The 12,394-nt window shown below is 42.5% G+C and overlaps 1 protein-coding gene across 1 annotated transcript in view; it reads left to right on the forward strand.

Moving 5' to 3' along the window:
* CCDC148 (coiled-coil domain containing 148) overlaps positions 1-12,394 on the forward strand; it is a 56,551-nt gene that overhangs the window by 31,098 nt on the left and 13,059 nt on the right. The window contains exon 10 of the mRNA XM_009950854.2: positions 8,588-8,728. Coding sequence (XP_009949156.2) covers positions 8,588-8,728 — 141 coding nt within the window. The remainder of the gene's footprint in view (positions 1-8,587; positions 8,729-12,394) is intronic.

Genomic DNA, 12,394 nt, shown 5'->3' on the forward strand with positions numbered 1-12,394 from the left:
ATCAGTCTGATTATCCGAACTGTGGGCATGTCTTGCTGTGCTTTTGGGCTCTGTTGATTCTGAGCTTCCTCTTCCTTTTGAGCTTCATAAGAGTGCTATGTAAGTAGCTATAGGAAGGCCTTGGAGGACTCTAGCCTGAATAATCCTATGGAAAGGGAGCAGGTGCTGGTTCTCATGCAATTTGGTGCTCATCCTTTCCAGAGTGTATTTCATGACCACTTGGGCTCTATCTGGACAAGCTGAAAAGCTGCTGAACTTGCTGTCTGTTTTCAAGGGTACCTTCAGTAGCCTGATGTGGAGCTGTGCCACAGAACAGGAATTTTATCGCTACTTGTACCAGTTTTTGGCGCAGATGACATGCACAATACAACGCTAAGCTCAGGTAGTCTGTGCTGTCCCAACTGTAAAACTTGAAAACACACTTCACGGCTATTACTTGGGATTTCCTGCCTGCTTTGCAGAACAACCAGTGAGAACTGTGGGACAAAGGTATGTAGATGCATTCTGTGATTCCTTGGTTTATGCTTAGGAATTTTTTAGTATTGAATTCCTCTAAATAGTATTTGAATCACTAGTTATCTTGTAATCACATGTCAACATTTCTGACCACACAACCCTGACTGCAGCTGCTATTGCTGTCAGTTGCATGATGACACCACTATGAAAATGCTGGTTCTTTCACCAGTGCTGAAAGAGCATTCTGTTGTGTGCTTCCTCAACTCGCTCATTCAAATGTTGCGGTGCTTCTTTTGCGACGTGGCATCTTCATTTGTGAAGTTATTTTTGTGGAAGAGACCCCTGAAAAATTTTTTCCCCAGGCATTCTTAGAATCAGTTGTGAACAGTTTGAAGAGGAAAAAAACCTGCAAACCATAGTAAGGAAAGGTGTGCAGAAACATTTCAGAGATTAATAAAGCTCAGGCTGATTCTGCAAGTCTATTGGGATTGGGTCATTTTATGAGGTTGAAAGAGTGAGCTAGAGAGAATCAGGATGGGGATAGCGGGAGATTTTCTTTTCACGGTTTTAGTTATGACAAACAGTACCGACTTCATCACGCAATTATTGGGAATTCTTGCTTAGAATTTGAATTCTCGTGGCTGCTTATATCTGTGTAGCACAGCGTAGCCTGCGAGAACACTGATCTGGAGCTCTGTGTGGTCATTTTGTGCCACTGTTCCTCCCGGTCATTTTATGTCCTTTTGGTTTGGAGTGCTTTTTTGCCTCCATTTTCCAAGGCTTCTTCTACCCCTTGCATGACCTTTACCGTGCAGACCCTGTCTACACCAGCCAGTTGTCCCGTGTTCCTGTTTGCCTGACTGTGCAGTGCAGCTGCTAGAAGGAGCTTGATGCCAGCTCTTTGTGTCTCCCTAGGCAGCTTTGAGATGTGTTCATAATGTGAGTGTTGCTTAAAGAGAAAACCTTACGCAGTGCTGTGTTACCGTGTGCTAATTTAATGGGAATTCCCAAGGAAAGTGTCTCAAAAATTGTTGTGTCATTAAAAGAAGTGTATCTGTAGCATTAAGCACGTGGCAAATAGATTATTACTATTCAGGTGTTGACGTGAAAGAACTAATTTATTTCTTTAGTTCATAGTGTACTTTAAGTTATTGTAATATGCAATATTGAAGTAATGAACTGAAAATAGGTATCTACGCATTCTGTTCAGCACAGCTATTTAATAATTCACTTGGCAAAAGCTCCTCTAATAATACATGAACTATGAAATGTACTTGGAATGCAGGTTGTAATTAAAAACTTTCAGAATGTAATGTTGGCAGTGCTTGTACTGCTAAAATGTAAGCTTCTTTGTGAAACAGGCAATAGGGGATCCAGTTTTCAGTGTATTTTCAATATTAGTTTGACTACTAGGATTTTTTTAATATTTAAACAGAACATTTACTGTTGACACAGTAAACTCTACCCTTCTGATTTTGAACTCCTAGGAATGAAAGAATGCAATCAAGAACACATTAATTTTTTTTTGTTCATTCTGTGGTCCCAGATTACTGCCTCAGTGAATCAGAATTATTGTTCAGGATTTTTTTGTTGTTGTTCAGATCTGCATAATACTACCTCTGGAGGAAAAGCCCGATGAATACAGTGGGTTTTCTTGAAAAGCTTAAATTGTAGGAGTGCTGGAAATTCAGCATCAGGTCGTCACTTTCAAACAGCAAAATATTAAAAGTATGGAAATGCATGCCACAGGGGTTCCTCAGCTATTCTGCTCCATTTCGCTGCCTGCCCTTTATTGCTGTCTCTGTTCTGCAGCAGGGCCCAGTGGCGCCCAGGCAGGACTGGGTTCCCACAGGGCCGTGCGTTGTAGGAGCTCACAGCGAAGCGCACTTTGCAAGGCGAACGCAGAGGCAGGCTGGGTTTCCCAAGAGGGAGTCCGCTGTGTCCCTCGGCACTGCGGGCTGAGGCAGTCTGGCTCCTCGTGTTGGACCCTGTGGCACTATGGACCGGGGACTGGTTTGGGAGCCTTTCCACCCTGGCCCTGCCGCCTGCTGCAGTCGGTGCTCCTTGAGACGGTCCCCTCTATGGGCAGGCTGGCCCACGCTGTAAGTGGAGGCTGGGGGACTGGAAGTTCTGTCTAGCAGAGAGGTGTGTTAATGTCCAAAGGTGGTTTAAAAAGTGAAAGGTGTTGACATTTGAATCAGCCGTTTAATTCCGAATTTTTGGTATTTTGCACATAATGAAAGACTTTAGCTCAGCTCTCTTCAGAACATTTTATCCTATATGACTTTAACTCTTCGTGGGGGGAGGACATGGCATAATGCCAACCTACTGAATCACATTTTATAAATATTTTGCAAACAGTGTTTTTCTGGGTTTTACCAATTTTTTCCTTTTTTGTTGAAATTATGAATAATTTCTTAAAAGAAGTGACTCCTCTTTTGCCTTAATGAAAAAGCATGAATTAGATAAACGTGGGAGGGGCAGGGGTAACGTAAACTAGCTTCATAGGCTGCCAACAGAAAGGAATAAATGGGTATTGTGGGGAGGTGTGATACAATCACCTTCCTTCCCTCATTCTTGTTTCCCCTTTTCTTGGTTGGCAATGGGCTCATCCATTCAAAAAAACCTAACTAGACGAAAATGAGAAGCGGACTCTACCCACCAAGTAAACAGGTGTGTTAGCAGTGATTTAAGCAGCGTAGGTTGTGTTGCAGAAGGTAGTGGAGATATGCACGAAGTTATTGGCGTATCAGTTTTGTCCGGGGAACCTCACTGCATGATAAAAGTTTTGTCAGCCAAGTGAAGCTGTGTATTGGATGCTCTGTTATGCTCCCTTGTTTGCATGAAACCTGTTGAAAATCTAGATTGTGTCTCAGTGTTGATTTCTGACTTGAATCAAAAGCCTTGAACAGAAGAGCTGTGTGAAGGTAACTAGGGAAAGCGATTAAGGGCTGTCATGAGACTGGTGTGTAACACATGCCGAGCAAACAACTGCTGACTGAAATGAATGAGTCGGGAGGCTTGAGATGATCTTAGACTAGACTAGTATCTGTAACTGCTTACTGCTCTGTTGTTGTTTGCTTTTTTTCAATCAGTTGTCATCTTGACAGGCTCTCTGCTGGGCCAGTTCTGTTCTCAACATCCATTTCCAGCCAGTTGTTCCCCTGCAGTATCAGTGAACTGCAACTTTTATCGAGACCAATTTAATGGACTCACCCTGCTAAATAATGGCTGCAATGAAACAACTAAAAAAGATCCCTGGTTGGTAGGTAATTAGTATCTAGAGGAGACTAGTAAAGGATGAAGAGGGTTCTTGGACTTGCAGGAAATTGAAGCTGTGTCATGTCATGAGCCCACATACATTGGCATGTATCTCGTTCTTGTAGAGGGTTTGAAAGAAGTGTGAAGAAGGATGTAGGAGAAGACAAGCTTAAAGAGCAATTTTTTTGTTACTTAGTTTGACTGTTACCTCATTTCAGTTGGAAAATCTCGATGATGTTATTACAGAAGTTTGAAGTTCCTTCAACTGCTTCTGCAGTTTATGCTAGCTCCAATCTGAGCAGGCTTTTAGCAGATTTCATTCATTTTTTGTTTGTTGTTAGACTTTAAAGCTTCATGTCTATGTTTTTGCTTCAGTCTGTTTCAAAAGTGAGGTAGAAATGATTGAATGTTCTTCCACATTCATTTTCAAAACATTTCTTTTGAAGTTTATTAGTGTAGCAAGTGAAGGGTGACTGAAACAATTTAGTGTTTTGTTTTAGATTCTTATACTGCTAAAATACATGAGCAGACTGCTGTCAAAATTGCTGAATAGACAAAGACCTTGTGTTACAATTTTCAGTGTGGAGGAGGTTTCATTCAAGTATTACAGTTAAGCTCCAGAAAATAGGGTCTTTGGAAGTCGACACCTTCCCTTTAGAAGTCTCTTAGCTGCTAGTATGGTCATCTCCTGTAATCCTCGCTCTATTTTTATTGTTCCATATTTCTGTTCAGATGGATGGTTTAAATTGTAATTGGCTTCCCTTGGAATTCTTGCTTTAGGATGCGGTGCTGCTATGGATTTCTTTGCCCACTTGATGGTATTCTTATACTTGTATGGCTTAGAACCAATCAGTTTGTCATTCCCCCTGCAAATTCCCTCTGCAGGCCCAAACCTGCTGGCTTCCTCTGTAGGATCCATCTAATAAACCCCTGCTACACAGCAATTTTTTGCGTAAGTCCTCATTTATCCATTTTCATCCTCGCCAAGCTAAGCAAGCTGTTTATACCCCATCTAGTGCTGAATTTGTTATCAGTGTCAGAACTATAGAGAGCCCTGAAATAAAGGTCTGAATACATCTTGGTCCTTATGCTTCTCTGTTCCTCACCTTCAGTGACTCGTCAGAACTTGGGAGACTTCAGACAACTCTCCCAAGAAAGCATGTTAGATCCTCTTGCCTGCATCTTTCCTGCCTTTTTGGTGGTGCCGCATGCTGAACTACGTCACAAGAATCCTTGCTTTGCATCTTCCTCAAGAAAACACATTTCTGTTATGCCCAAAAACATTGCTAAATGCCTGACTCTCTTTCTTGGAACTTGCTTAAATCTTACAGCATCTGCTTGTTGACTTGACGTTTTTAACTTGTGAACAAAGTTATGGAAATAAGACCTCAGGTGATAGGAGAGAAAGACTTGAGAGAGAGAGCTGGGACTGTTCAGCCTGGAGAAGAGGAGGCTCAGGGGGATCTCATCGATGTGTGCAAATACCTGGAGGGAGGGTGCAGAGGGGACGGACCCAGGCTTCTCTCAGAGGGGCCCAGTGACAGGACCAGAGGCAATGGGCACAAACTGAAACCCTTGAAATGCCATTCCGTGCATCGCTTCTCTACTGAGACGGTGGATGAACACGAACGTGTTGGCCAGAGAGGTGCTGAGCCTCTACCCTTTGGAGGTATTTAGACCTTGATTGACAGTCCTAGGTAACCGGCTGTAGCTGACCCTGCCTGAGCAGGGGGGGTGGCCCGGACGGTCTTGAGAGGCCCCTTCCAACCTCAGCTGCTCTGATTCTCTTCTCTGCAACTTGGAATAATTTTAGCCCTAAACATGGCTTCATGTTCCTTTGTACAGAATAAAGAAATGAAGGTGGATCTCCCACAGCCTGGGTAAGAGAGCTCAAGGTGTTTGTGCTGTGATATGGCAGACTTGTTTAATCAAGTCATTAAATAAAGATTTGGAAACTCTTTGGAACATAGTGCTTGGATTCATTAATGGGATGACCAAAAGCATGATAATACTGGGGGGGAAAGCTACTATTTTTGCCCAGTACTTCTTTTAATAACACGTTTTGAGGAAATTAAGGTAAATTATTCATATGCAGTATATATTCAAGTGGGACCAGTCATATTCAGTTCTCTTTTCTGAAAAAAAAATGAAATTACTTAATGCAGATACTTAGAGCTATTTATATTACAGTACATGTCTAAGGGTTATTTATGTCGATATGTCACTTGTGATTAATGGAGAATTGGGGGGTGGGGGGAGAGCAGGTGTTCTGTGTGTCCCACAAGCACCCAGTGTGCTCCCCAGTTCTCGGAAAACCTTAACATACCTGACTGGCAGGTTAAGGGATTTGAGGGGGAGGGGGGCTTTTTTCTTTTTAGGAATGAAAGGATAGTTTTACCACTGCCGAAGAAGCTCTACCAAATATGCCATTCATTAACAATATTATTATTGTTATTTTTTTTATTATTGTCATTTACATGAGATCCTGTGAAGGGAACATTTTCAAAGTTCTGAGGAGAAAGATCATATGTGAAGAGTAACATCCGTGCTAAGGAACACTGCAGTAACATTTTTAATTTTTCTTTCCATACTGTACAAGTTTGAATTCCAGTTTGAAATATTTTAAGAAAAACGAAAAGAAAAACGGCTGTTTCTGTGCTGTCTGCCATTACAGTACTGCACATTCCAATACCTATGGACCAGTGCAGTTTACATGTATGTATCCTCACAGATCCCCCTTGCATGCTTTCAAGCATCCCTGCCCAGCTGCAGTTTCCATGTGCACACGTTTATGTTCCCTCCTCGCAAACCATCCTACTCCGCTTTGACATTCATTCAGTGCCGTCAGTACTTGCTGGTACAGACGAACTTATCCCTGTTTCTGCCCTGCTGGCCCATGAAACAGTTAATAGCACTGTTGAATAAGGTGGAGAGGGAGGGGAGTAGAGAGGGTTGGGTTTTCGGGTTTTTGTGCTTTTTTTCTCGTAAGTGCCTACATTTTCCTAGTCACAAGGATTATGTTTGACTTGGGCATTTGCTCTTTTCCTGTAAAACATCTAATCGGTGAAGATGGCTGTTCCCTAGCTTTTTTGTGGTGGTTTTGTTTTGTTTTGTTTTTCTGGAGAGGCGATTTCAGAAGAGGTGAAACACGGTTTTGAACAGGACTGCACTGAGTAGTAGTTACAAAAATGGAAGAAAAGAGGTTAAAAAGAGTTTAATCCTCAGCTAAATCACAGTTCTTAACTTTGGGGATTGAGCTGGACCTGGGAAAAGTTCTCTGTACTCTAAGAGAATAACAGTGTAAATGAAAGTTGCTTGAAGAACCCTACAACTCGCTATTTTTTATGAAAACATGAGAACACACCAGTTAATGCTTATGCTTGGGTATGGTAGCAATCTGCATTGAACTTGTAAAGATAAACTCAGGTTGCAGGAGACAAAAGTAACTGTTGTTGGTCTGTGTACACATGGCATTCAGTGCAGGCTGACTGTTTCTTTAACAAGCTATCTTCAAATCTTTTAATAAAGAGAGAGTTTAATTTTACAACCACTGTAAAATTTCATGTAATTTTCATGTTATTACTTTGCCTGCACTACAGGAAAAGTCAGCAGTGATTAGTCTATTGGAATGCTTTGCAAAGAACAAAATGTAATTGTTATTTCAGCAAAGAAGCGGGGCAAACTCGGCATCACTTAGGAGATGCAACTCTCTGAGAACCTCAGGCAGAGGGAGTGCTGGATTTCTGAACAAAGATCTTTCGCAAGCACGGAGCAGAGGAATTAAGAGTCTGTGCACACAGCTAGTGAAATGCAGTAAAGGTGGAAAAAATCTAACTAAAGTATTTTAATATCTTAGTCTTAAAGTGCTTACTGTAGACTAGAAAACCAGATGAAAAAGGCTGAAATGCATGTTGCTTTGAGGGATTCGGAGTTCTGTTACCACTTGACAAATCCGTTGCAAAAAGCGCTGGTGAGCCAACGAACAGGAGACATCACAAATCCTATTGAAACCAGCGTGAAGCAGATGGGCACACAACTGCTCTTGACAGCGTCAAGTAGATCGGGGACCCCCACTGACGGGGAGCGGTGTGCTCGAGAGCGCTGAAAATGAGTCCCTGCCCGTTGCCAGTTACTGAGGGCGCGTTGTCTCGGTTAACCCGTACGGCGTGTCAGGAGTGGATTTTTGGTGTGCTGAGCCGAGTGCCCCATCCCGTCCCCGACAGGCTTTGCTGAGGTGCAGCGGAGCTGACCCCTGCCCTGCTAATGCACGCGCCTGACCAGCGGTGCGGGATGTGCTGGGCTGCGCTGGCCTCTCTTGCTGCGGAGGAGGGGGATGTCCAGACTGTTATGGGCACCGCTCACAGCCCTGGAACAGGGCACGGGGGTCCTAGACTACCTGTGCACAGCTTGGAAGCTGACAAGAGGCGAGGTCTCTGTCGCTGGAGTCCGTTGGTTTCCACAGAGTCCTGGCTGGAAGGGCAGTGCTGTTACAGAAACGCCTGAGTTGAAGGTTGCGAGCGGCCTCTGGTCTGTTAGGTCTCCATCCATTCAGAGGTTCATGAAGAAATGTACGTGTTATGGGAAGGCTAAGCGTGAAGGGGAATTTAAGGTCTGATGTTACTGAGATGGTTTTGGCAATTTTGCCTAAAATCTTTCGTGTGATGTAATTGCGTGTTATGCCAGTCAGCTGTGAATTGCGCATTAGCACGCATAAAGGTGGTGCTTCCTAAAGGATGACGTATTGCTGAGAAGATCATAAATCTTAGTTTGTAAATGGATCACATGGGTTTCCTTCCTGGTCTCAGCTTGGTGGGATCACAGTATTACACAAGTCTGCTGCAGGGACCGTCTTTTCAACTGTTTCTTCCAGGTTCTGCAGTGGAAAGCACAGCAGGAAGAGGCTGCTGAACTAGAAGCTGCTGTAGCTGCTAGAAGAAAAGAAAAGAAAGATGAGAAAGAAAGGCTACAGAAAGAACAGGAGATGATTCGTAGAGCTCAGGAGAAAGAGAAAGTATGAGAAACTTTCATACATTTTTGCACATGTTAATGTCTACAATTGCCTTTAGAATCTTTAACTGGTCTCTCTACCTTGTATTCTTGTAAAGTATTAGTATAGAGGTGAGCAAATGGTTAGTCGAGTCTCGCTACTGCCCATTTTAGCTTCACAGCTGCTGCTCTCACACAGCAGTCATGTTACTTCATTACATTTCAAGAAAAAAAAAGGCGCACACAAAGAAGTGACCATCTCTGTGTCACGAAAAATCAGCATGCAGGCACTGCTGGATTTCTAGCTCTTACAGATAGGCGCTTTTCAGCAGCGTGGCAAAGACTATGAAAGCTTCCAATGCTGCAGTTAAGTATGCTGCAATGCAGCAAATGAGCCTTCCAGTATATTGTCTGCAAGATAGCGCACTGCACTTTGCAGCACAAGGACCTTAAAAGTGGGCCCAAAGCACAATGGCAACATTAACGTTTCAGGCTGTCAGAAGTCTGTGTTACGTTATTCTAAGTACTTACGTGGTGACTACTTGGGACATGTCTTTGATGTGTAAGTCTAAACTTCAGCTTAACTGAAAATCAGAAATCCACTGCAGTGAATGCAATGCTCTTAGAAGATCAAACTGTGTCACGTGTGTATTTGTGTGGACCTTTCTATTTAAATGATATGGCAAAAATCCAGGAGGTTGCTTTATTAGGACTTTACCTTTTTTTCTGATTGTGCTTTCACACTGAAATCTGCCATGCTTAGGGTTCAACTCACCTGTGGTGTATTTGTTAAGACTGCATCTTTATTTCTGGAAAAAAAAAAAAAAAGTCGGAGAATGTCATAGGTTCTTGTTTGTCTCTCAAATGCTGATGAGTAAATAGTCTCTTCTACTGTTACGGGACTACTCGTGCTAACATGTTTGCAAGAAGGATCCCTAAAAGCTGTGCTCTTATAACGTGCCAGTCAGAAGCAGAGTTAGGAAAGAAAGCTTAAACTATTCCAAATAGAGTATTTTCATGATGCATATGAAGACTTTAGTGATATTGGTGTGTGTCACACTATGGAAAGCTTGTGCAAAAGAAGGAAGAAAACAATATCTTTATATATGTTACCATGTTTTTTCTTTAGAATTTGCCTTCTTGTCTTTATTTATCTACCACATTTCTGTGTAACATATCTTAGTGGGAGCAAACATTTGCGGATGGGACTGCAACATGGCCAGTATGACTCCCTAGAATTTGATGGATTCTCATGTTGCTAGAGGCATCTGTTGCAGGGATATTCCTTGCAGGGGAAGAAAAAAAAAACAACCCCCAAACTATCCATACTAGAGCAAGTTGGGTAAGTTGTTACTAAAACAATTTACAACACTTACTAAAAGCAGAGAAGAAATTACAGCAGAGCAAAATAAATGACTTGCAGGTGGGTGAAACTGGCTGCCTTAGCAGAAGAATGAGAATGAAGTCCTACACTACTCGGAATTTCCCGATATCTCTATAGCACTCTTGTCCTTGCTTTGTCCAAAGAAATATGTCTTTGTGCCACGACAAACAGGGCAAGAGTGGGAGCTCTTGCGGCTTATTGTGTTGCTCGTGGTAGTTTGCATAACCCTCGCATTTGGTAATACCACCAGTTCTGCAGAGGCACTTGACTGAAAGTGGTACCTGGAGAAAAGGAGCTGAAGCTGCTGAAGCCTTCTTGGCTCAAGACAGAGACTGTTATCTCCTCATCATTTCTCCTTGCTGCGAGTTCCCAGAGCCAACAGTTGAATAGCTGCCTAATTTCAAAAGGATTTTATTTTATTTGTGAGTTCATTCTTGTTGGTTCGCATATTGCACGTGTCCAGTTTCTTCTCCAGCTGAAGAAGTCTCTGCTTACATTGGTCACCTGATTTTAATCTTTTTCTGCAATTTATCTTAAGGATAAAATACACATTCTTGGCAGAGCACGGTCTTTATGTTAAACGACACTAAATAGTATAGATAGCAAAATTACAACTAATCATCCAAACATCCGTTTCAAGAGATGTTTCCTTTTCCTTCAAAATACACAGAATGCTCTCGCTTTTTGTAGGAATCAGAGGAAGGGACCTCAAGAGGTCTCTAGTTCAATCTCCTGCTCAGTTATGAGGTCTGACCAGGTAACTCATGGTTTTATCCTCATTTATTCTTTTATTTATCCTTAAATTTCTTTGAGACTGTCATTTCAGGTTCGAAAGTCGAGAAAGCCATATTTATGTGTTTGCAAACGATCCACTGTCAGAGAAATCCTGGCTCAGTTTAAATCGGTGCTGGTTTTACCTTTACCTTTAATCGGCTTATTGTACATATTGTTGGTGAACGCTTTAGACACAGCCCTCTATAAAAAGACACAGGGGAATTTTTCAAGATTATGTGTATGTGCGTTGTGTTACAAAACTTTCTTATATGTGTGATTTTTTTTTTTTTTTTTCCACACTCACAGCTTTCCTGGTATTTGTTCTTGGTTGATATGTTGTTACTGTTCTTACACGCTGGATTTAAAGTTACAAAATAACAAATTAAGGCAGAACCTCTGCGTTTGGTGTCTGCACTCATCTTCTATAGAAGAGTTTTCAGGGCGAGATGCGATGAAACTTTGGCTGATATGGGCAGTGCTTGAATTATCTCAGTTGGAGCGTGTGATTGTGAGATTTTGTGGTTTCTCCCCGGCACTGGCAGCAGCGATACAGAGAGGGGCAGCCCATATCGAGTGATGGTTTGCTGCTTAGGTTATGAGAAACTCTGCGATTGCTTTTCTTTTCATTAGGGCTTGTTCTGCTGCTTTATCTTTAGTGGCGCTGCTCGTAGTGGCAGGTGGCTCCGAAACCACGAGGAGGAAGAGGCTTGCGGCGGCTGTGTGCCCTAACCACCAGCGGCCTCCATTTCATGTGTCGATACTGGGTTGGGCACTTTCCCCTTTGCTCTGGCCTGTGAGGACCAGTCCTCTGCCTGCGCACAGGTGGAACAGCAGCTGTTTGAGGTCAGCAGCCACGTCTTTCACTTGAGTGTATTGCATCTCACCCCTAGAGAGGGCTGCTGACCTTACCTGCGGCTGCTTGTCTGGGGGATGTTCTGTGGCAGCAAGAAGAAAAAGTAAAGTATCGGTGATCGGTGTAGAAATGCCCATGCTTGACCTAGCTGGTAACCTAGGCAGGGTATGTCAAGTACTCCCAAACCTGAGAGTGGGTAAAATGAGGTTAAACCTTAAATACCCACACTGCGTTTGCTCTACTGGGCTGCAGGTCAGATGTCCTCCTTTGGAGTTAAATAGGGAATTTCAGAAACATCCACTGCCCCCTAATTACTGTTTACGAGAGAGCCTGTAGAAAGGGAATAATTGTGAAAGAGAGAGTTTTGTTTCATAAATATAAGTATTCCAAACAATATTAGATAAAACCATTCTAAGAAATATGGTTATAGCTGTCCTTGTTTTCGTGTCCTTCCTGTGTGAAAAATGGCCTATATAAGGCAATGATGGGCTTATGGGTTGGGAATTCTTAAATACAAGCACTGTTTGGAAGACCTGCTTTAATCTCAGTCATGGTAGTTAGAGGTTTTTCTGCACTAAGGCAGTCATATAAAGAGGATGGTATTTTGACTGCCATTTCAACTGAAATCTCTAAAAAAAAGTATAAACTCACCGTAGTTCAGTGGACAGTGCAGATGTAGT

Source organism: Leptosomus discolor, chromosome 5, assembly GCF_034619465.1.
Source record: "Leptosomus discolor isolate bLepDis1 chromosome 5, bLepDis1.hap2, whole genome shotgun sequence".
In the NCBI taxonomy this organism is placed as follows: Eukaryota; Metazoa; Chordata; class Aves; order Leptosomiformes; family Leptosomidae; genus Leptosomus; species Leptosomus discolor.